Here is a 25,842-nt window from a genome sequence, read left to right as displayed (position 1 = left end):
GTCTTTTCTTTGGTGTTTTTAAGTATGGGGGGGGGGGGGGCGAAAAAAAATTCTGCCCCGGGCGCCCATAACTCTGGTTACGCCACTGGCTTCAACGCATACATAATAAATGGCAACAACAAAGCAGTCTCCGACCAAGGATTGGTCTTATGAACACTAAGAAATGGGTGAAACCACTCACTGATGAACACCAAGTACTTCCCATTCACGTCCAAGATCCACAGGAGTATGTAAGCTATGCAGGGTTTCGGGATGAATCTCTATCAACCTGCATAGGAGAGACCAGCCCACCTGCAACACATAAAGCCTATGCTGCATCATACATAAGCAATCCACTACTGCAAAGCATTCCTTTAATAGTCACATGACCACTTTCTACATCATTATAGACACAAAAATAATAATTAATTAAATGGAAATAGCTGGAACCTTTGTCTTTTATGAACAAACACTGGACACTTAAATTAGCAAACATGACAAAAGCGGAGGTTTACACAAGTGCACTTGATTTTACAAGAAGAAATTGCTCAACATAATAACTACTTCTAATTCCGGTGGTGATATTTCAGGATCTCTACCACTTGGTGAATAAGAGGATGAATAATAAGGGCAAGCCATTTTTATATGTTTCAATATCTATGTTGTCCTGGTTTACACTCAGAAAGTAGGCGTGGACAGTAGGGATTCACCGATACCGTTTTTTCGGTAGCGAGTATCGATATATTTTTTTTGGCACTTGTCGATACCAAATACCGATACCGGAAGTCCCATTAAAGGAAGCCAGGCCAATAAGGACGCTGTGCGGTTATGGCACCGATATCGATACTAGTATCGGTGCATCCCTAGTGGACAGTATTGAGCTTTAAACACAAATGTTAAAATGCTGATACGAAACAAACATTTGCAATTATCAGACAGATAATGTCTATGAAAACAGTATACTTTTAGAAATCTAACTTCCATATTACCCAGGATACATTGTTTGTTATAGTAGAACTCCAGCCAAAAACAAGATCTAAAATTAACCACTTTCCGTCAGTCCGTAGTAATTAATTGGCTGGATGGTGGCTTCTTGAATGAAGGTGGATGTTTTAAAATGTCCTTTCTCCCACTCCCGCTTGTGGGACCAGCGGGAAACTGTTTGCATTTGAAACAGCCAGCGATGGCTTTTTATATACAAGCGTTCAGGCAGCTCAAGCTTGTATGTTGTGTTGACATGTGCAGTCCCCCGCCTCCGCCACCTATCCCAGGCTCCGCTGTGCACAGTAGCTCTCGATACGGAGCTCGGAGGTAGATCAGCACACGATCTCCCACTAATCTCCCCTCAGATCTCTGAATGCAGAAGTGGTGTGTATTACATCACTTCCGCCTTCAGCTGTCATTTCCCTAGAGTGAAGCTGGTGAAGCAGATCACTGCCAGTGTCTGCAACTCAAGATTGTGGTCTGCATAAAACTCCCATAGTACACTGCACGCAGACCCCTTCAGAGACAAGAGTAAATTTGACCAAGGAGAACAGAATGTCCATGTGACTGGCAAAATGGGCTCAAGAATGCCAGCAGTTGCAGTCCCAGGGCACTCATGTAACCCAACACAAGGGGCTCCCTCTTACTGATCTTGTTTGGCATTTTCACCAGCTACCAAACATCAATGAAAGCAAATGTTAGGAGCAATCTTTAGGTATATGTTTTCTTTAGGTATATGTTTTCTTTTTCTTTATGTTGAATGGAAAATGCTTTTTTCAAATGGTGATATTAAAATGAAGCTAGAGTTCGGTTTTTCAAATGGTGACATCAACATGAAGCTAGAGTTCCGATTTAAAAAGTAAAAGCACCTTTGGAGCCACTGTGGTACACTACAGGATGTGCAAGCAGACAGGAGGAACAACAGCAGCTCGAGGGGGAAGCAGAGAGGTGGTAGGTTTTCCTTACACGGGCCACCAAAAAGATAAGTAAATGCTTCTTTTAAAGGTGAGGCTTTTTTTACAAAAGTAATCTGTGGCCTTATTCAATATGGTCATGCTTGTATAGTTATGTTTCATAGACATGAATAGGGCAGTCTCCAGACTGTCTCTAGTCTCAGGAGGGTGAGGACAGTAGAATAGGGCACTTTCCTGAAAAGTTCACTTTAAATTTTACATCAGAGCACAGTTAGTGAAGTATGATCTGCATACTTGTTTTTTTCAGAAAGTACTGAAGGCATGGCAGCCAGGTAACTAGCATTTTTCAGAACAGGCTGTCAGCAATGGTTTAGTTTAATATATTTTCACAGCTCTTGAGTTTGCTAAGGCTAACAGTTACTAACTTAGTGACACTGAAGGCTGTGTTTTTTTTCCTAATGCTGCTGTAAGGTCTTACCTTATATGTTGCCTCTTGATGTGTACATCTTCCTTCCAGTTGTTTCGAGCTGTCCCCCCAGGGCTGGTGCCGTTCTCCAATGGAGACACCCCTGCATGCGCTCTTCTGGCATGCGTTCATTGACTCACATTGTAAGCTATTCCTCATCCCCCATCCAGCAACCTCACGTGCACATGCGCCAGCACACCTTCTCCTACACTTATGTTTGGGAAAGCTTTGCCAGCGTAAGTGGCACAGAGCAAGGTAGATGTTTTAATGTTTGGGCACACTGCAGGTTTTTTAAATGCTCGGCCATGCTATACTGCTTGCTAGAATAATGTAAAAACAAATCTGTGAGTTTAGCACCACTTTAATTGTCATTGACTACTGCTGGTAAATCTAGTAGTGGTGCAGTGGTTAGCACTTCTGCTTTGCAGCACTAAAGGTCCCAAGTTCAAATCCCGGTCAGGACACTATCTGCAAGGAGTTTGCATGTTCTCCCTGTGCTTGTGTGGGTTAACTACGGGTACTCCAGTTTACTCCAAAGACATGCTGGAAAGATTAATTGGCTCCTGTCTAAATTGGCCCTGTGTGCATGTGAATGTGCAACTATGTAAAGTGCTACGTAAAATTGTCGGCGCTACATAAAAATAAATGTAATAATAATTACACGGTTTCTCTAGGAGGCCAACAGTTTCAAACAGAATGCTTTGTAATGTACGCAACTGAGCATGAGGATTATCGAATGTGGTATGCGAGAGAAGTCGGAATTCCCCTGTGCTAGTTTGGGCTCCTGTCAAATATTTTCATTTTTTCTTGCAAATCTTTTGATTGCTCGAAAATCTTTAAAAAAATAAAAATTATCTATATAAGAATTATTACCTTTTGTACAGACGAAACTTTCATATAGGAGTCCAGTACCAACAGCAGAGGTGAATGCACATTTATTCGACTGAATATTTCTGATGCTAAATTTGAAAGATTAAAAGCAAAGTTTAGGGTTCAGGAAAACAGAAAAGCAACGATAAATGATGGTTGATACTTACCACCTTTACAAAAGGTGGAACTGTGTAAATCTTCCAAAATTTGGACTAGTGTGTCTATCTGCTTTCCCTCTTCGACATTTCGGAGTCGTACAACAAGCTTCTTAATAGTTTCTTCAAGTTCTTCCATACTGGCCATGGTTTTTCTTCTCCAAAAAGGTTCAACATTTAGAGTTCCTTCACATTACAAGCACCACTGAAAGATGAGCATCACAAACAATACTCACGGACACGCACAAGATAAAGCACATTGACAAGTCTTTTGGACAGCAAAAATTACATACTTGAAGCAGTGATGTCTGTCTCGGTCACACCCAACATAATCACATGAGCACATCGGTCACTGACACTTAGGTATGCTTACATAAAGTTGATCTGAAACAGGAAGCAATAAGGAGAAACCGGTTTAAAAAGAAAGTATGTTTTTTACCACAATATCATGCAAAGTAAAAATGGGATTATGCTTTAAGCCGTTAATAAAATAGCTTTTATACTTAAACTGCTCCCAACCAATCCACCGATCTAGAGACCTAAAACAGAGTGCTATGCCATAGTTTAATTTGCTCCAACAGGGGGGAATAAATCCTTTCTGGTCCCATAAGGCAATCGGATATTCCCTGGATCAACAATCTCTGGTGCTTAATATACCTATAAGAACTCCAATTAATATCCAGTAATATTCTGTGCATTTAGGAATACATCCAGATTTATTTATTTTTAAACAATTAACTGAGCTAGCTAGAACTAGCTCCTGGGGAGTCTATTCCACTTTTTCATAGCTCTAACTGTGATCATGTCCCCCCTTAGTCGCTTCTTCTCCAGAGAGAACAAATTCAGGTCAGTTAATCTTTCCTCATAGCCTCTTATCAGTTTGTTGCCCTTCTTTGTGCTTTTTCCAGGTCCATAACATCCTTTTTTTGAACTGGTGCCCAAAACTGAATACATATATCATATGAGGTCTTACTAAAGATGGCCATACACCCATAGAATATCTGCAGATTTTCTAAGGTTAGATGGAAAAAGTGCAACAGATTCCTCCAACTACGCTAAACTGTGTGGATGGAGGAATCTCCCACTTAGCATAGATAAGAAAATCTGCAGATAATCTATAGGTGTATGACCAGCTTAATGCTTTGTACAGGGGCAGGATGATGTCTCTCTCTCTAAAGTCTAGGCCCCTTTTAATACAAGAAATTTGTATTGCTTTAGAAACTGCTGCTTGACATTGCATGCTATTATTGAGTCTATGATCTACCAGAACACCCAGATCTTTCTCCATCATTGACTCCCCCAAACATACTCCCCCTAGAGTATAGGACGCATGCATGTTTTTAGTCCCCAAGTGCATAAGTTTACATTTATCAACATTAAACCTCATTTGCCAAATAGTTGTCCAATCACACAATGCATTCAGATCTGCTTGTAGGTTGGAGACATCCTGTAAGGACTGTAGTCCACTACATAACTTGGTGTTATCTGCAAACACAGAAATTGTATGTTTAATCCCCAATTCTATGTCATTTATAAATAGATTAAACAGTAAGGGGCCCAACACAGAACCTTGGGGGACACCACTAACAACCTCAGACCATTCAGAATATGTATCACTGATCACCACTCCCTGAATTTCACTCACAAGTTGCGAGTACTCATTGGCCAGTGTGGTCAGGTGACCATGCTGGCCAATGAGAAGAGTTTCTTAGCACTTTTTACTATATTTTTATTTGTAAAGCATGTACAAATAAAAATATAATAAAACAGTATTTAAAAATTCAAAAAATTGAAGAGACAGGGCAAAAAAAAAAAAAAAACAACCCTGAAAACCCTTTCAGCTAAATAAAAAAAAAAGTGTACATATAGCCAAAACATTTTTTTTATAGTTTTGGATAGAATTGGGAAGGGTTAAAAGCCCTGCCAGGTTATTTTTTTTCTCTTTGCGTACAGTTGGGGAGATTTTTTATTTTTTTTTAATTACTGCTGTGTAATTTTTTTTAAAAGTCTCCCAACGTGAGGAGAATAGCCCTCTTAAGGTGCCCATACACCTGACGATTATCGTACGATAATCGTGGGTGATCCCGCGATCGTACGATAATCGGCAGGTGTATGGGCAGCGTGCAACCTCTTCTACTGTAAGGTCGCACGACATTCGTCTTCCGGGCACACTTGAAAACCTGCTGAACATCATACGATTTTAGACGGGTTATTGGCGTGCTCAGGAGACGATCGCACACTGCTCGCTCAGCACTGCAATCATCAGAAGCCCTCCCCTCAGCAGGGAGGACTTGCGATGATCGCAAGTACGATCTGCCTGTCCAAGATGGAGCAAATCGTACAAAATTTGAATTACCTTACAACCATCGCACAACGAAAGTCGTGCGATGGTTGTAAGGTGTATGGGCAGCGTTAGATAGCTGTTGTCCTGTTGAGGACAAGGGGTGTAGAAATTTAAAAATAAACGACTTGTCCAAAGACTAAACCGGGGCCCAATCTACTTGTCCTGATACACAAAATGATGCAAACCAAAACCATATTTAACCGTGCTAAAAAGCCCTTTTCATTGTGCTCTTAACTTGTGAACGCAATTCAATCTCCATAGTGTAGGACTGCGCTGGACAGCAGTATGGGGTACAGATGTTACACCCATACAAGCAGAGGAGAAGGACCATTTTCTGAAAGGTAAGTGTAGTTGGGAAGGGAAAAGATTTCAGGGGGTAATTCCATTATCCCAAATTACTTGGGAAAGTGAACTTACCCTTTAATGCACATTGTGTGTGAGAACGCTGCCACAATATGGGGGGTGGGGGATTTTGGACAAACAGACTTCTGCAACAGCCACCCAGATCACTTGTACAAAACGAGCGGCGACTCCCCATCTCTATATTTAGGAGCGAAAAAAAAGAGAACACCTGCCCGATGCCTGGAACTGCACACCCCTGGGATAACCATCAAATTGTGGATTTTCCATCACTTTCTATTTAATTTACAATGGTCACCAGTACAAATAAAAAGGCTAAAGATCTCCTATGTGGGGACACACAGCAGTAAACACTTCAGAGGGTCTAACTCTTACCTATTTTATACAAAACAAAAAAAAACAAAAAACTGAAATCAGGTTTAGCTATACACACATTTTAAAGAGCATGCTTCACAGTGCTCAAGAAGTGATACAGCAAAACCAGAGCCAAGACTGTAGCATGTTACATAAAAACTTTGTGATATGACTGCAGAATGTACACCAATCAGCCAACAACATTATGGCCACACGCTGAACAATGAGTATGTCCCCCTTTTGCCTCCAAAACAGCCCTGACCCATCAAAGCATGGACTCCACTAGACCGCTGAAGGTATGCTGTGGTATTTGGCACCAAGCCATTAGTAGCTTGGGAAGGGGGTTTAACACCGCGGATGTCAACTGGTTAAAGTCCTGTAAGTTGCGAGGTGGGGCCTCCGTGGATCGGACTTGTTTTTCCAGCACATCCCACAGATGATCGTTTGGACTAAGATCTGGTCAATTTGGAGGCCCACACCTCAAACTCATTGGTGTGTTCCTCACACCATTCTTGAACCATTTTTGCAGTGTGGCAGGGTGCACTATCCTGCTGAAAGACGCCACTGCCATCAGGGAATACCATTCCATGAAGGGGAGAACTTGGTAAGCAACAATATTTTGGTAGTTGGTACGTGTCAAAGTAACAGTCACATGAATGGCAGGACCCAAGATTTCCCAGCAAAACATTGCCCAAAGCATAAATTTGCCTCTGCCAACTTGCCTTCTTCCTATAGTGTATCCTAGTGCCATCTCTTCTCAAGGTAAGTGACACACACACTCAGCTATCCACATAATGTAAAAAAAACTTGGATTCATCGGGCCAGGCCACCTTCTTACATTGCTCCCCCAGGACCAGGAAGTTCGGGGGAAAGCCGGGTATCTTCCTGGCTTTCCCCCCGAAAGGTACTGGGCATTTTTTCCCCTTGATGCAGAGACTGCATTAAAGGATACTTAAACCCTCTGGGTTTTTTGCATACATCTACTGCCGAAAAGTTACCAATAGGGTTTAAAAACGTACCTGTATTTCCGCTGCACACTCCAGTCCGAAGATCATAGGGCGGACGCATTTGCAGTAGAGATCTTTGGCCAGGAGAAAGAGTGAAACAGGGTAAGTCTAGACAGCCCGGCAGGGTGCACCCGCACAGACACCGCAGGACAGGAAGACACAGCAGTCAGCGCTGGATCAGAGACCTGCACCAGTGCTGGAGGGACTCCTGAAAACTACTGGAAGGAAGATGATCGGATCAAGAGGCAACATGTAAGGTAAGTCCTCAAAGCGGGGGGTGGGGGGTAGACTTTAATGTCACTTTAAGGTAAAAAAAACACCTAGCCTTATGTAATATTTTAATTTCCCTGGCATTGGACTTTAAACAAGTCTTATTACAGACAGCCTCAAACTAACAGCTCGAACACTAACCACAGATGAACTCTGCATCCATTTGAAATTTTGATCTACATTTTGTATTATCTTTGGAAGGGATATTCTGTTGATAAACAATGATACGGTTTTGTTTTTTTCAGCTCAACCCAAACTCCAATCACACTTGTATTTGAGACAGTCTCATGAATTCCTCCGTGAGCTGTGTTTATGCCAACAGCTGCAGGTGGGCAGCACTATACAAAGCAATGCAATCCGTGTCCATTTGCAATACCTACAGATTATCGCCCCTGAATGCAAACTGTTTTGTGTCCAGGGGTGATCATTCACAGGTAACTGCGGCATGTCCTATTATGTGCGAACGGCTGCAGACACTGTCAGTCTCTCATTGCTTTTTTATATCACTTCCCACCTGCAGCAGTTTGCATACACACAGCTGAAGCTCACAGAGGAAATCGTGAAACTGTGCCAAATGCAAGTGTGACTGAGACCTAACCATATACAAAATATATTCATCTATACTATACCTATACTAACCTTATGGCAAACCATTCAAATTTTACACATTGCACAATCCCTTCCTTTTAGCCCTGGAAAAAAATTGTCTGACGGTGAGAGGAAAACGCCCATACTGTTACATTTTTATTTGCACATCTAATCAGAACAATCAGACAATGGAGCAATACATAGTCAGGCTAATATGTGCTGATTTAGGGAGAGCGCAACTAGCTAACCCTTATACACTGGTACCTCGGTTCACGAACTTCATTCGTTCCACAATTCTAGTTGCAAATTAAATTGTTTGCGAACCGAATCAAATACTGTATGTGCTAAAAAGCACACAAAAAAGCTTCACAGCAAGTGTGCACAGGTCTGTCTGCGACCGCGATCTAGACTAGAGGAAGCCAGAGCGGGGAAGATGGCCGCGTTTGTGTTAGTCACCCAATGTGGAGTTCGCGAACGGAAGCAAAATTTTGCCAAACTTTCTGTTCGCAAACCGAATTGTTCGCGAACAGAAGCGTTACAGAAGGTATTACTGTACTGTAGATCTCCATCTGAATCTTTCAAGAGAGCTAAAAGGCAAAAGGAAGGACAAACAAGGGAGTCTGGATCCAAAGCTGGTCATACACGGAGCAAATTTCAGGCAGTTCCTGATGATTGCTCAGGGGGTGTCCCTGTCGACAGCCTCCCCTGCCTGTCATCTTGCGATCTGAAAATCAAAAAAGCAGAGGGGAAAATTCTCAGCCGAACAGTGATTGCAGTTGCAGCCACTGTTCATGTATTCTGACAGCGGCAGGGGACCAACTGTCAGAATACAATAGCTGCAGTAGAAGATTTGTCCATCTACGTTGTTTAGCGTTCGATTTCTTCCATTCAGCCTGCAGGCAGATGTGCTATCACACACCAATACAGTACAGAGGCATAACCCAGTGCCTGGACTTCATAATGAGTGTCATCGATACCCGTTAGAAATCTGTCCTGCATTAGTACGACAAATGGCAGATATATTCATGTACGTGTCAGTAATCTGCACATAAATCTGTGACAAGCACCTCTCGTGGGAGTTTTACAGGCAGAGAAGCTATTTGCAGCGATTGGGAGAGTAATGGAATGTATCAAATGTCTGTTCCAGAGCAACATAAAGACAAAGTTTGTTGCAGAACTGATACAACAATAGTTACGCATGAGACATGATCGAATATTTACTCCAACATGGAAGAGGTCCTATTTAAAGCAGAACTTGAGCAGAATTTTTCTTAACCCTTGCAGTGGAGCTACTGCGGCACTGCAAGAGTTAAGAACTCGTTTTTCTCTAGGTGCTAAAAAAAAATTTAAAAGTTATACTCACCCGAACCACTGAGCCAGCTAGCAGCCTGGCAACTCCTCTAGTCCCTGAAGCCTGTCTCCTCCATGGCTGCAGAGATGGTATTTCCTTTTGTGTCCCCACATCCTATGCACTGTGTATAGAACATTGACGATCCTTAGACTGCTTTAGACAGGCTCAAGGGACCGATCTAAAAAGCAAGCTTACTGAATGACTCCCCCCACCAAATGTTCTAGACCCCATTCACACCTTGCCATTTTGTAGATCCTTTCCCTAAGTACGGCAACGCTGAACAAGGGGAGTCCCACTGTTTTCAATGGCTCCTGTTTACACATGAGCATTGTGTCGCCAGTCATGTGAAGCTCAAAAAGGTACATGAGCTTCTTGTGGGGCACGAATCATGCGTTACGGCCGCATAGACTTTACTGGCAGTGCTTGAAAATTGAATCTTTCTGCGTGCTTTTTAGCCGCTCCCATTCAACAATCTATGGGACCAAATACACACAATTCTGCTCCCGTATTACAAGTCATGCGTAAAAATGCTTACAAAAAGTGTAGAAAAATCCCTTTCATGAACAACTCCAGGCAAATGACAAATTAGCCCTTGCAGTGGGGCCACACATGCACTGCAAGGGTTAGAGTATTACTAAAGGCTAGGCGTTTTTTTTTTACCTTAGGGATAGAGATTTGGGGACAACTAGAGAACGAGAAAAACAACATTTTATAGAGGAAACAAAAGGCAGTTCCGGTAAGTCTGGCCCTGATAATAATAATAAAAAAGCAGGTTTAGCATCACTTTAAGTGCTCGTTTTGGTCTAGGGTCTAAAATGTAAAAAGGATATACTCAGCTAATTCCACAGCCTCTCTCCTCCTCTGCTCGAGAAAAGTCCCTCATGTCCTCCCTCTTGCCTGGCTGTGCGCACACAAACTCAGGACTTAAAGTGACATTAAGGGCCTGTTCACATGAGTTTCCGGTCCTGATCAGGTCCGGATCTGCAGTTGCGGTGCTATGTGTTTTGCCGCGTTGTTGATGCTGGAGTGGGGCTGTCAGTATGTTAGCTGCAGTGCGTTTTTGCGTTTCCGGACCGTTTCCTGACCGTACAAAATGTGACATGCAGCATTTTTCTGTCGTAACCTGAACGGACTGCGCACGTGAGAACTGTAGCCCATAAAACACATAGGGATACATTGGGATGCATTTTTAGTGCAGGATGGTATGAATCAGGTCAGCACAGAAAACGGACGTCGTTTGAACAGGCCCTAACGGATATTTTTTTTCCCTCCCCCAATGTTAGTGTCAGGAGTTACCTTAAATTATGTCTCTTTATCGATCATCTTCCTTACTGTCCTTTTCAGCTGTCCTTCCAGCGCTGGTGCGGGTCTCCGATCCAGCCCTGATTCCTCTGTCCTCCTCTCCTCTGATGTCCCACGGTGTCTGTGCGGGTGCACGCTGCTCCATAGACTTACTTTGTTTTTCTCCTATTCTCCCGGCCGAAAATCTGAACTGCGCATGCGTCCGCCCCAAGATCCTTTGTGGCCGCCCGAGACTTCAGATGTTCAGATGGGAGCGTGCGGTGAAGACACAGGAAAGTTTAAATCTGTTTCAAAAGGTTTTGGGGTTTTTTTTGTTTTAAGTTTTTGCATATATTTCTACTGCTTGCTAGCTGTAGATGTATGCAAAAAAACGTGAGGGTGTGATAACCCTTTAAATCTTAAAAATACATTCAGGTACCTCCACTATTAACAAATATATATCTTGTGTATCACTCAGCTGTAGATCCTCAAAATCATCTCTGAATTGGTGCTGACACTGTCCTTCCTATTAAAGGGTGGCTACTTTTGTTCCCCATGGTCCCTGTGTGTTGTAAAGCAGTCACTGCTCCGAGATCACTCCTGTGATAAAACTACAATCTCAATACAAATTAGTAAACTAAACATGAGATTGTAGTCCATCACAGTAGTGAGCTTGGAGTGGTGAATACTTTACAAAACAAACGTCCTAGATGCTGTAGCACTCTTTACCAGAAATCCCAGAAAAAGTTAAATGGGTGCTCGAAATGACAGCGCATGGCGCCGCACACAGAACAACTGTGCGGCTCGGGCGGCCGCAAAGGATCTTGGGGTGGACGCATGTAGATTTTACCAGCACACCAGAACCACAAAAGCAGTGCAAATCCATTTAATGATATGTCACTTGGAAAATCAAGCGCTTTCGGGGCCACACAGGGTCCCCCTCACCAGGCTCAGAGTAGACAACATTTTCCGAGTGACATATCATTAAATGGATTTGCACTGACCCATGTGTTTTTGTCCTGCTGGTGTGCTGATGACATCTACATTCAAAGTTGTTCTTTACAACACACAGACAGGGACCATGAGGAACAAAAGGTAGTCACCCTCCAGAAGGAAGGACAGTGTCAGTATGAATTCAGAGATGATTTGAGGATCTACAGCTGAGAAATACACATATAACGTACATTGTTGTAAATCGTTAAAGTACACAAATGCATTTTTAAGATTTAACTCCTGAGTTTAGTATCACTTTAAACTAATGCATGGCTTACATTTGTAGGTCTGCACCAAAACGAAACACATGTACCTGACACCCCAAAAGAACAAGACAAAACTCCCACACCTGCATGCACACAACTAACATACAACCATGACACAGTCCTTATACTGTATAACAACACTTTGTCCTGACCTGGCAGCCGTGTCTTCTCACATTGCTCGCCTCCCTGTCTGCTAACGCTGAAAGCATAACAAACCCTAAACTCACAGCATACGGCTCGGCAAGCATGCACAGCGAAGGACACCGATTGCATAGACGGGCTGTCACTCAGCGAAACTAGCGTTCTTATTGGTGATGGTGCATGTGGAGTCCCGCCCGCAGACTCCGGAGAAGGGAAGGACGTATGATACAAGTCCCAGGGGAGTGAGTGGGCTAGAAGTTCTTCCTGAGGAAAAAGCAGTGTGATGGTTAATGCCTGTGGACGGTCTGTGTCTGTTCAGTCCATGATGTACTTCCTGTCAGCTTTGCCCCTGCTAGTATACCCCCTTTCCCCAGGAACCACCCACATTCATACCTCCTAGATACCAAGAATAGCATGCCTGTTGGGAGGCACTCAGGGTGTCATATACAATTGGCTGGCTGCCGTTAGGTATCTGTTTTTATGTATATGAGGGGCATACAATGGGGCTCTGCCTGTGGACATGCAACATTCAGCCTGCGCAGCTCCATAAACTTGTAGGGCTGAACTAGGATGTTGTTGTAGTACACAGGAGGGTGGGGGAGAGAGAGCTGTGCAGGAGGACGCTGCCAGCAAGCACAGCTTTTATCAGGGGAGGAGAAGCCCCAGGAAATAAAACTAACCTCGCAGTAATCCAACTCCTGCACTGCAAGGGTTAACGGCTGCTTTATGTCTCGTGTAAAGCTGGCCCTATACTATGCAAAGTTCTGCAGGAACCAGACGAGATTTGCCCACTGGGTGCCACTGTCGGTACCCTTCCAGCAGGCATCTATCGATCAGAAGGAGCCGGTTGGAGAATCTCCAGACGGTGCGTGCAGCCAATCAGGTCTGGAAAAGCATCTAGGTCTGGGAAAAAAAAAGTTCAATTTTGGTGGACCTGACAGTGATCATGACAGATGGGAGGTAATCGGGTGTAAACAGACACATCTGCTTACGTCTATCTCCCCATAGACCTAGCATGGGTCTGTACAGTTCAGTTTTTTCCTCCAAAGCTGAAGGGACACACATGACACAAGATTGATATCCGTTTTGTACTGCTCCGATCAGAAGATGATGGATGCATGCATCCCCTGCTGATCAGAACAGACGGCGCCCTGCTGACGCGATCACATACAATGCAGGGTCCATATATGTTAGGATGCCGAGGGATAGTTCACAAGCTAGAACATATGAGGAGGTGTCGGGAAAGATCCTGACAATATGTTTGGGTTCCTACTGATTGGCAGCTGGCTCTGCCTCTCTAGAGCCAGAGCCAGCTGTGCCCGTCCCCTCCCTTGTCTGCAGGCCCGGACTGGGACTAAAAATAGGTCTGGCTATTTGAGACTGAGCAGCACAATCACATGATCCCAGCAGGCCCCGCCCCATCAAATCCAGAGGCGGAACCAAACAAAAGCGCAATCGAGGTTGCATTATAGTTACAGTGCTGTCTCATTAGGGCTGCGTGCAGTCTAACTAGTACTGTGTTCGGGTCTCATCAGGGCTGCGTGCAGGTCTCATCAGGGGTGTGCGTCTCACCAGGGCTGAGCGGAAAGAGGAGGAGAAGGAAATGTGCGGCCGGACTGGTGCTGTAAACAGACACAGCAAGGTCCCCACAAGGCTACCCGAGATTCGGAAGCGGAACCTCAGGCGGCCGAATGTGCTTACAAAATTTAAAACGCTGGTATCGGCGCTTAGTTTTGGGGCATTACTTGTGACATTTAGGCCCCGTTCCCACTGCGCGATATGCAAATCGCGCGTTTGTCGCGCGATTTGCATATTGCGCGACATCGCGAGATTTGCCGCGCGATATCGCATTCAAGCTTGCATTGAGCAAGCTTGATTCGCGGCTAAATCCGCTCCAAAAAGGGTCCTGCTGTAGCGACACACGACCCGCAACAGCAGGACCCTTTGCCCCATTGAAATGCATTGGAGCGTGATATCGCGCGGTAATTTGCCGCGATATCGCGGGAATTACCGCGCGATAAATCGCTCAATGTGAACTGTTGTTCTTTACAACACACAGACAGGGACCATGAGGAACAAAAGGTAGTCACCCTCCAGAAGGAAGGACAGTGTCAGTATGAATTCAGAGATGATTTGAGGATCTACAGCTGAGAAATACACATATAACGTACATTGTTGTAAATCGTTAAAGTACACAAATGCATTTTTAAGATTTAACTCCTGAGTTTAGTATCACTTTAAACTAATGCATGGCTTACATTTGTAGGTCTGCACCAAAACGAAACACATGTACCTGACACCCCAAAAGAACAAGACAAAACTCCCACACCTGCATGCACACAACTAACATACAACCATGACACAGTCCTTATACTGTATAACAACACTTTGTCCTGACCTGGCAGCCGTGTCTTCTCACATTGCTCGCCTCCCTGTCTGCTAACGCTGAAAGCATAACAAACCCTAAACTCACAGCATACGGCTCGGCAAGCATGCACAGCGAAGGACACCGATTGCATAGACGGGCTGTCACTCAGCGAAACTAGCGTTCTTATTGGTGATGGTGCATGTGGAGTCCCGCCCGCAGACTCCGGAGAAGGGAAGGACGTATGATACAAGTCCCAGGGGAGTGAGTGGGCTAGAAGTTCTTCCTGAGGAAAAAGCAGTGTGATGGTTAATGCCTGTGGACGGTCTGTGTCTGTTCAGTCCATGATGTACTTCCTGTCAGCTTTGCCCCTGCTAGTATACCCCCTTTCCCCAGGAACCACCCACATTCATACCTCCTAGATACCAAGAATAGCATGCCTGTTGGGAGGCACTCAGGGTGTCATATACAATTGGCTGGCTGCCGTTAGGTATCTGTTTTTATGTATATGAGGGGCATACAATGGGGCTCTGCCTGTGGACATGCAACATTCAGCCTGCGCAGCTCCATAAACTTGTAGGGCTGAACTAGGATGTTGTTGTAGTACACAGGAGGGTGGGGGAGAGAGAGCTGTGCAGGAGGACGCTGCCAGCAAGCACAGCTTTTATCAGGGGAGGAGAAGCCCCAGGAAATAAAACTAACCTCGCAGTAATCCAACTCCTGCACTGCAAGGGTTAACGGCTGCTTTATGTCTCGTGTAAAGCTGGCCCTATACTATGCAAAGTTCTGCAGGAACCAGACGAGATTTGCCCACTGGGTGCCACTGTCGGTACCCTTCCAGCAGGCATCTATCGATCAGAAGGAGCCGGTTGGAGAATCTCCAGACGGTGCGTGCAGCCAATCAGGTCTGGAAAAGCATCTAGGTCTGGGAAAAAAAAAGTTCAATTTTGGTGGACCTGACAGTGATCATGACAGATGGGAGGTAATCGGGTGTAAACAGACACATCTGCTTACGTCTATCTCCCCATAGACCTAGCATGGGTCTGTACAGTTCAGTTTTTTCCTCCAAAGCTGAAGGGACACACATGACACAAGATTGATATCCGTTTTGTACTGCTCCGATCAGAAGATGATGGATGCATGCATCCCCTGCTGATCAGAACAGACGGCGCCCTGCTGACGCGATCACATACAATGCAGGGTCCATATATGTTAGGATGCCGAGGGATAGTTCACAAGCTAGAACATATGAGGAGGTGTCGGGAAAGATCCTGACAATATGTTTGGGTTCCTACTGATTGGCAGCTGGCTCTGCCTCTCTAGAGCCAGAGCCAGCTGTGCCCGTCCCCTCCCTTGTCTGCAGGCCCGGACTGGGACTAAAAATAGGTCTGGCTATTTGAGACTGAGCAGCACAATCACATGATCCCAGCAGGCCCCGCCCCATCAAATCCAGAGGCGGAACCAAACAAAAGCGCAATCGAGGTTGCATTATAGTTACAGTGCTGTCTCATTAGGGCTGCGTGCAGTCTAACTAGTACTGTGTTCGGGTCTCATCAGGGCTGCGTGCAGGTCTCATCAGGGGTGTGCGTCTCACCAGGGCTGAGCGGAAAGAGGAGGAGAAGGAAATGTGCGGCCGGACTGGTGCTGTAAACAGACACAGCAAGGTCCCCACAAGGCTACCCGAGATTCGGAAGCGGAACCTCAGGCGGCCGAATGTGCTTACAAAATTTAAAACGCTGGTATCGGCGCTTAGTTTTGGGGCATTACTTGTGACATTTAGGCCCCGTTCCCACTGCGCGATATGCAAATCGCGCGTTTGTCGCGCGATTTGCATATTGCGCGACATCGCGAGATTTGCCGCGCGATATCGCATTCAAGCTTGCATTGAGCAAGCTTGATTCGCGGCTAAATCCGCTCCAAAAAGGGTCCTGCTGTAGCGACACACGACCCGCAACAGCAGGACCCTTTGCCCCATTGAAATGCATTGGAGCGTGATATCGCGCGGTAATTTGCCGCGATATCGCGGGAATTACCGCGCGATAAATCGCTCAATGTGAACGGGGCTTTACTTATAAATTGCAAAGCATACCTGTCTGTTACTCCCTGTATAACCGTAAGTATACAGGGAGTAATAGCCAGGTATGCTTTCCAATCTATAGGTACACACTGTGTGTAATACACAGTCTCTTTCCTACCTTCGATGTGCTTCAATGATGGCACTCTGCAGCTGCTCCTCACGGTGTCCCTTTTGCCCTAAAGCTCCAGTCAGGGGACAGTACAGACAACTTCACCGGATAAAGTCAGCACACCGCGCAAAGTAACAGGAGTGCAAGAGGCCGGACCGCTGGTCTGCCGGCCGGATGGATCAAAGGCATCACTCTCTGGCTCTCACTGCCCAGCTCGGAGCAGGCAGATATACAGCATTAGAGCAGGCCAGTGCAGGGCTCGGAGAAGGCTGATGCATGGCATCGGGCAGCCAAGTGCCCGACGCTATGCATCAGACATAGCGGGACCGCCGGGCTGAACACACTCAGGCTGACTGTGTTCGGCCCAGCCCACCGGGCAAGTGCCCGCTATGAGCTATGGCCAGTCCGGCCCTGCTTGTCTGTCCCTCGAATAAGTGCTGGAGAAACAGAGAGGGGAGGGAGTAATCTCTCTCTGCAGGGGGAAGCCAGGAGCTGTGCAATTAGCGGTATGTGATCACTCAGTTCTCGAGCTATAGAGTCAGCATGTGATAGCTGCAATGTCACACGTCGGCTCAAACTATTGGGAAGAGTACATTATACTCTCCAATAATTGTGCTTTAGCAGAATTACAAATTGGAAGGTAAATAAGTTCTCATGTGTGTATCACCGATGCATTCAGCTACTAGCCTGGAGTTTTGGGCCCGTTCACACATATAGTGGTGACCTGCGTCGCATCAACGCAGATCACCGCAATGACACATAGAAACAATTGTCGTGCTGCCATGCAGGAACCTGAAAGAAGTGTACAAATGTTTTTTGTCTGTGTCCCTGTTGAATATATTTCCCATCACTTTCGGTCCTTCCAGGAAGTGAGGTCAAAACTCCCTAACAGTCTTTTGTTCTATGCCTGGACAGTAATACAGTTCTGAACCTGGTATAAGTCTTTATTTTGGTATGCTCTGTACTAAGTCTTGCTAAGCGTGCATTATTGTAGTCAAAGCTCGTTAATATCTGAGCATTTCATATGGGGAGCAAGAGAAGATGAATGTGACAATTTGTGAGCATATGACATAATTAAGCTTGTTGCTTCAATGTTCAACTCCATTATTGAGTTAACCACTTGATGACCAGGGTGTTAAACCCCCTTCCCGGTCAGGCCATTTTTCAGTATTCAGCTCTGCATTACTTTCACTGACATTTATTCTGTCATACAACGCTGTACTGAAATGACTTTTTTTATACTATTTTTTGGGGGACAGGTATAGCTTTCTTTTGGTGGTATTTAATCACCACTGCGTTTTTTTTGTTTTTTTTTAACTATATAATTTTAAAAAAAGCACAGAAAAAAAACTTGTCCCTACGGTATGTTATAAAACATTTATATTTACCCACATTTTTGTTAAAATATAAAAGACGGGGTCATGTCGGGTACATAGACACCAAACATGTCAAGCTTTAAAATTGTGCACAACCGTGAAATCGCACAAAATTACCATACCCAAAATTGACCATAGACGACGCTTTCAAACCTGTTACCGCTCATCAGTTTAGTGTTATCAATGATTGATGGCCCTAGAATTATTGCTCACACTCCGAGATTCATGGTGATATGTAACATGTGACGTAATCATTGTTTCTGCACATAGCCGCACCCGATGCATATTTACATGTTTATATGTGTATGCACGTGGGGGCGGGCCTTACATTTTTTTTTGGTGTTGTTTTTTTTTTTTATTAGACTTTAATTTATTTATTTTTTACACTAAACTGTATTGCTATCACTTAGGGGTCTAAAATCCCCCTATGTGATAACAAATATACAATGACAAGTCCACTTTATGGAGACATTAAGGGTCTCTAAGACCCCTAATGTCACCTTGGGACCCCCAAAGAAGTTGATGAAATAGAGATCTGCTTCGCCAGCTTCTTCTCTGGTTATAGGAGCCTGAGAAATTACAGCTAAAGGCGGAAGTGATTTAATGCACACCACTTCTGACTTCAAGCATCGGAGGAGAGATCACTGGTGGGGGGATGCTGATCTCTCCTCTGTTCCTAGTGTAAAGGTGCCCATACACTTTACAACCCTCGCAAGACTTTTGTCTTGCGAGGGTTGTAAAGTACTTAAAGCAGAACTATGACATACAGCATTTTAAATGTATTTTTTACCGTTATTCTGCTAACAGTATTCTTTGCTTCCAAAGCAACTGCACATAAGAGATATCCTTATTTCAGAAGTCAGTTAAGAGCCACCAACAGCCCTACCCCAGTTTGAATCTTCACAGGGGGCGGCAACAATGGTTGTAACCCGCCCTCTCCTTTCTTTCAAGCTCATAATCTTCGTGTGGCCACGCTTTCCAAATGGGCGCACATCTGCTTTCAGACCTGAGCGTGTACGTGCCCGCATGGGCCTGTTTCCATGACAACATGACGCTACACAGCGGGAAATAGTGGCGGCTGCACAGTGAGATGAGACATGCTGCAGCCTAAGTACGCTCCCTGCACCGAATCAGTCATTGCTACGAAGCCAGAGACAGCAGTGGGGACAGAGGACAGAGGCGGGGACAGCGCTGAAAAATTGAGCTGTGGGAATGGAGCTGCTGCGCATGTGCGAGTATTCATGAACGCGCAGCAGCTCCTTGTAGCTCTGTCCCCGCCTTCGTCCTCGCCTCCATCCTCGCTTCTGTCCTCTGTCCCCGCCTCTCCACACTTCTACAAGCAAATGTCAGTCGATGGGAGGGGAGGATCCCGGCAATATTGTCGGGATCGTTTTACAGCAAGGGGCTTAGCCCCGCCCACACCATGTTATAGCGAATCCTGAGCTTATGGTTGATTTTTGATTACAGGAGTACATTGCAAAATGTACTCCTGTACCATTAGGAATCTAAAAATGCTATTAACAGTGTACCCCATAGTTCTCCTTTAAAAAAGCGTACGATCTGCCCATCTTGGCCTTGCAGATCGTACTTGCGATGACTGCAATGAGGGGCGGGCTTCCGATGACTGCAAACGGGCAGTGTTGTCAAACAAGCAGGCCACTAACTTGCCGAGAATCGTACGGTTTTCCAGCCTGATTGTTCGATGGAAGACGTGCGACCGTACAGTAGAAACGGTCGCACGCCTTCCATACACTGCACGATTATCTTACGATTGCGGGTTTTCCCGCAATTCTCGTACGAGAATCGTGCAGTGTATGGGCACCTTAAGGAGCCGCAGGGGGGGCAGCAGAGCCCGGGATAATTGTCAGAGGCGGTGGAAGGAGGGGGAGGCAGCTGCACTTCGTTTGTCATCATACAAGTGATCGGCCCGATATAGAGCGGTCCGAACGCTTGCATGTCATAGCTGGTACCGTGCATTAAAATAATTTTGCTAGAGGGCACATGCAACAAGAAAAAAAATCACGTACATGTGCGTCCACCTGCTGGTAAGAGTCTGCTGCATGCCCGTGTATTTACAACAGGCGGACCGGACGACATGTGGTTAATCTGTCTCGTACTGCAATAAAATAACCGGAAATAAAAATCTCCCCCTTAGGGACACAAATGACAATACAAACCTGACAGTGTTTAACTCTTTCCTGATCTGGTTGGCATTAAAAGTTTTGGCTGGAGTTGGGCTTTTAATGAAGTAGTGTTTGTTTTTCAATATTCACTATATTTTTGCTAACTGGAACATATAAAAATGATTACAGTTGTAACTACATAACACAGTACTCTGGTTATACTATAGATGTGATGGATTTGAAGGAATCGTTTATGGATTTGTTCATTATGCAGACACATGCCGGTCTACTTTGTTGTATGCACACTACATGAGTATTTGTTTTACTATATGTTCTGTTTTTATTGCACCTTAACAATAAAGCATTTCCTGCTTGTCATTTTTGAAAGTAACAAAGTGGCCAAATCTGTCTGTTTCTGGAGGACTGAAATGTCGCACTTCTATTGCTGATTGCTTCATTACACATTGCATTGTTCAGCACACTAATTGCTTCAGTGCACAATGTCTTCCGCCTGTCTTAACAGGTTTAAACCAAGCACTTCAGTATTGGGATTTTTCTAAATGGCAGTTCCCTTTTTATCTAAGGAGAATATAAAATTAAAAAAAAGTTTTAAAGAGGCATAAAGGTAGAATGGTCAGCGGTTTTAGAAGTGATCACTAAGCATAATATCCCACAGGTACAGAACATGTGAAAGGCTAATGACATTAAAGTGAACCTGTGGTGTGCCCATTCAGGGCAAAGCAGCAAACAATTTGGCACCGAGGCACAGGTACCCGGCGCTGTTCTTTGGGGGCAAGGAGAGAGACCTAGGCTCTCTGTTTGCTCCAGGTTGCAATTTAATGCTTACACAGTGCTTCTGTTAATGCCCAAGTTCACTTTAAAGGGTATTTCCACTTTTGCAGCCAAACAGGGGTTGCACCTAGTCTATATTTGTTACATGTTCCCATTTATATAGCTTAAGTTTAAAAAAAAAATCCTGCTTAGTTCTCACTGTTGGAGGGGGCCGGGGGAGTTTTGTTTGCTGTTATGAGGAAGTAAGCAATACATTAGACAAAGGAGTGGCTGTGGATATAGTATACTTGGACTTTCCAAAAGCATTTGACACAGTTCTCCACATGCATCTAATGTATACATTAAGGTCATTGTCAGTGACAGCCAGCAGATGCGGCAGAATAGGCCGGTTACACCGGTGTTCTATCGATAGTCCAAACTTATCGAGTTGTGGGACCACATGAATTCCGGTCCCAGAACTCGATAAGTTCGAACTTTCGATTGCAAATGCCGGATCACCGGCATTTGCAGTAAAGAAGGAGGCGGGGCCCGCCTAACAGCAACCCCGCCTCCTCTCACATCACTGGCCAGCGATCTAAGAGCAGGTGGGACCAGTGATGTAAGAGGAGGCGGGGCCTGTCAATAGAAGGAGGCAGAGCCCGGGAACGGAAGAGGAGGCAGGGGCCTGGCGGCGGCGACCATGGAGGTGACAGGTATGAAGCGTACAGCACAACTGAGACCTTGCAGAGCCCACCATAGACTGTCTATGGTGGGCTCTGCAAGTGACATAACTAGCAGTCACTGGGCCCCATACAAAATTTTGCTATGGGGCCCTGTGATTTCTAGTTACGCCCCTGTCAGTAGGTCTAGAGTATTCAATCTGTAATTGGATAGCAAGCTGGCTTAACCGCTTGAAGACCGGATTGTTAAACCCTCTTCATTGCCAGGCCATTTGTCAGTATTCAGCGCTGCGGTACTTTGACTGACATTTATTCCGTCATGCAACGTTGTACTGAAATGAATTTTATACTATTTTTTAGGGACAGACAGTGCTTTCTTTTGGTGGTATTTAATCACCACTGCGGTTTTAATTTTTTACTATAATTAGGAAAAATTTTGAAAAAAAAAGGTTTTTTTTTTTTACATTGTGTTAGGAAACATTTATTATTACCCAGTTTTTTGGTAAAATATAAAAGACGGGGTCACGCCGGGTAAATGGACACCAAACATGTCAAGCTTTAAAATTGCACACACCCGCGAAATCGCAGACAACTACCATACCCAAAATTGGCCATAGGCGAAAAATAAAAGCTTTAAAAGCTTTTACCGCTCATCAGTTAAGTGTTATCAGTGATTGATGGCCCTAAAATTATTGCTCTCACTGTGACGTTTGCGGCGATATGTAACATGCGTGGCATAATGGGCGCAATCGTCGCTTTGCCGCGTATGCGCCCCCGACGCATGTTTCATGCCTGTGACAAGAATGCGGAAGTGATGTAATATACAACACTTCCGCATTCTTGCAGCGAAGAGGGGACCCGGAGGGAGCTTGTGTACCGATCTCCCTCTGATCCCCTGCAGCAGGGCCGGGGACCAGCGGGACAACGGCTGGGGGGGCGACCGCGGAGGGTATAATAGCATGCAATGTCAAGCCGCAGTTTCTAAAGCAAGCAAAATACTTTCTTGTATTAAAAGGGGTCTAGACTCCAGAGATAGGGATGTAATCCTGCCCCTGTACACAGCAATAGTGTGACCTCATCTAGAACAGTGCTTCTTAAAGTGTGGGTCGCGACCCTATATGGGGTCCCGCAAGCAAACAGGGGGGTCGCGATCCGAGTACCCAGCCAATGACCGACCTTACGCTAGGGGAGGGGGGAGACAACGACCGACGTTGGGGTCCCTTAAAAATTTCCTCGGCCAAAAAGGGGTCACGAGTGGAGAAAGTTTAAGAAGGCCTGATCTAGAATATGCAGTTCAGTTTTGGGCACCAGTTGTGGAACTGGAGAAAGTGCAGAGAAGGGCAACTAAACTGATAGGAGGCATGGAGGAGCTCAGCTATGAGGAAAGATTAACTGACCTGAATTTGTTCTCTCTGGAGAAGAGACGATTAAAGAGGGATATGATCACCATGTATAAATACATAAATGGTCCATATAGTGAGCTTGGTGCCAAATTAGGACTTGGGGACACTCTTTGCATCTGGAGGAAAAAAGGTTTTTTATAGGAAAGACTTCTTGACAGTTAGGCCTCATTCACACTGGAATCATCCGGCGTGTACAGCTTAGTGCTGCGTGCAGGGCCGTTCCGAGCAGCTCCCGGGAAGGACAGGTGCTGCGTGTGATTAGTATGCAGCCCCCGTCCTTCTCTATGGGACTACGTGGCCGTCCTGGCTTTCCTGGATCCATCCTGTCAGCGTACGAGTACGCTCACCCGCACTGACGTGCAGGGCGGGTGAGCGTAGGGGGGTGTACGGCCGCTTAGTCCCATAGAGAAGGACGGGGGCTGCATACTAATCACACGCAGCACCTGTCCTTCCCTGGAGCTGCTCGGTACGGCCCTGTACGCAGCACGGAGCTGTGCGTGCCGATTCCATTGTGAATGAGGGCTTAGAGCTGTGAAAATGTGGAATAGACTCCCCCAGGAGCTAGTTCTAGCTAGCTCAGTTAACTGTTTACAAAAAAATTTGGATGCATTCCTAAATGCACATCGTATTACTAGATATTACCATTTTAAATGTAAAATAAATGCCACAGATTGTTGATCCAGGGAATATCCAATAGCCTTATGGGATGAGGAAGGAATTTTTTTTCCCCTTTTAGAGCAAATTGAACCATGCTTTATATGTTTGTTTTTGTTGCCTCCCTAGATCAACTGTAGTCAACTGGGCATAGCATTCTGTTTTAGGTTTTTCTTCTTCTTCCTCTATAGGTTGAACTCGATGTTTCTTTTTTCTGACTGTGACTGTGATTATGTACAGTAACTATGTAATTACCTTGTCAGTACTGTGCTGGCAGATCTCATTATAACTTATAAAGTAGATGAGCAGAACTGCCCTAACAAAGCGTTAAAGATCTCAAGGCATTGTGTGTTATTGCACTGTAAAAGAAAACGTTACTGTCCTTCAGTATATTCCTTATCTCCACACTGCCTTCTATTCTTACCACTAGAGGCTGTCTGTAGTGTCTAATGTATAATCCTGCTTCAAACAGCTAGAAAGGTGGAAATATTTAAAAAGTATTTTAGGTATGCTGAGTGAATGGAAACATGTAACACACATTCAGTAGGGCGTTTCTCAACTATGACCGCAATAGTGTAAATACTGATATTAGTGATATTAAAGTCATACGGTTTTTAAACAATTTCAAATGCTGATTAAATCACTTAGAGTGAAAGCTGCTTCTTGATATCTAAAGGTTTTAGCTTCTTGCAGAATTGGCTGGTCCCCAGAGCACAAGGCCTGATCTCTTGTTTTAGGATTAGTTCACACCATAAACAGTGCGTTCCGGTCTGATTCTGGCCGGAACGCACTGCCTCGCATTGCGGACGGCTCACTTTTTTGCCTTGCGATCCCGTGCGGGCGATCGCATTGCAGCCGGAGGGCGTGGCTATCGTGCCGTTCACTTCAATGGCCCAGCCGCCCCCTTCAGCCCGACAAGAAAGTGAGTCAGCTGCAATGCGAGGCTGTGCGTTCCAGCCAGAATCGGACCGGAACACACTGCTTATGGTGTGAACTAACCCCCTAGGGTGCCTCCTTTCCCTTGCAGGGTACTATGCAGAGGCATAGCAAGGTCACAAGGCGCTGGCAAGTCTTTTATTAGGACAGGACCCGTTTGCAGCTGTGACTTCTGCGACTCTGGTAGTTCTGCCACTGATGCCAAGCTGTAGAGTGTCTACAAATCCCAGCAATACATTATATAGCAATGCAGAATACGATTGCCTGTAGAGGACTGCAAATCTCTGCAATGCATTATACAGCAATGCAGAATACGATTGGCTATAGAGGACTGTAAATCTCAGCAATACAGTATACAACAATGAAGAATACGATTGGCTATAGAGGACTACAAATCCCAGCATTACACATTATAAAGAAATGCAGAATACCACCACTGATAAAGGATTACAAATCCCAGTAATCTATTACTCAGCAATGCAGCTACAGAGGTCCAAACAGTGATGGTACTACATTTTACAGCCTCGTTCCCACCTATATTTTAGGTGCATTTAGGAATTCCTGCATCTGGAACTCTCTAATTCCTGCAGCAGGAAACCCTAACCTGCCATTTATATGCGGCAGCTGTCAACCATTCAAGTTAAAGATCAGGTGACAGGCTGACAGCGCTGGCACTCAATATGTAATTGTATGTGATATGATTACATGCAGTTAGGAATCAATCACTATCCCTGGATGCATCAAACTGCAGCGCAAAATCTATCTCAAAGTGCCAACATTGAAAATTAGTTTGGTATTGTGTTGCAGTTTGTGCACTCGGGTTTAAAAAAATGTCAGCTTCACTGCCTTAGGCAAAATAGGGAAACACACATATTCAAACATTTATACACACAAACACATACATACATTAAAAACCACACATCACACACGTAACCATACACACACACACATCACACACGTAATCAAACACACACACACACATCACACACGTAACCAAACACACACACACATCACACATGTAACTA

General features: G+C 44.9%; 1 protein-coding gene across 1 annotated transcript in view; it reads right to left on the bottom strand.

Moving 5' to 3' along the window:
- The window catches only part of LRRK2 (leucine rich repeat kinase 2), a 149,608-nt gene extending 134,858 nt beyond the window's left edge, over positions 1-14,750 (bottom strand). Inside the window, exons 1-5 of the mRNA XM_018552518.1 lie at positions 14,722-14,750; positions 3,662-3,752; positions 3,381-3,573; positions 3,217-3,302; positions 182-291 (exon numbers count right to left, since the gene is read on the bottom strand). Coding sequence (XP_018408020.1) covers positions 182-291; positions 3,217-3,302; positions 3,381-3,516 — 332 coding nt within the window. The 5' untranslated portion in view covers positions 3,517-3,573; positions 3,662-3,752; positions 14,722-14,750. The remainder of the gene's footprint in view (positions 1-181; positions 292-3,216; positions 3,303-3,380; positions 3,574-3,661; positions 3,753-14,721) is intronic.
- Positions 14,751-25,842: the final 11,092 nt, after the last annotated feature.

Source organism: Nanorana parkeri, unplaced genomic scaffold (genome assembly GCF_000935625.1).
Source record: "Nanorana parkeri isolate BGI_ZX_2015 unplaced genomic scaffold, ASM93562v1 scaffold90, whole genome shotgun sequence".
Lineage (NCBI taxonomy): Eukaryota > Metazoa > Chordata > Amphibia > Anura > Dicroglossidae > Nanorana > Nanorana parkeri.
Note: the sequence above shows the minus strand (reverse complement) of the source record. Positions and strands in the feature narration are given on the sequence as shown.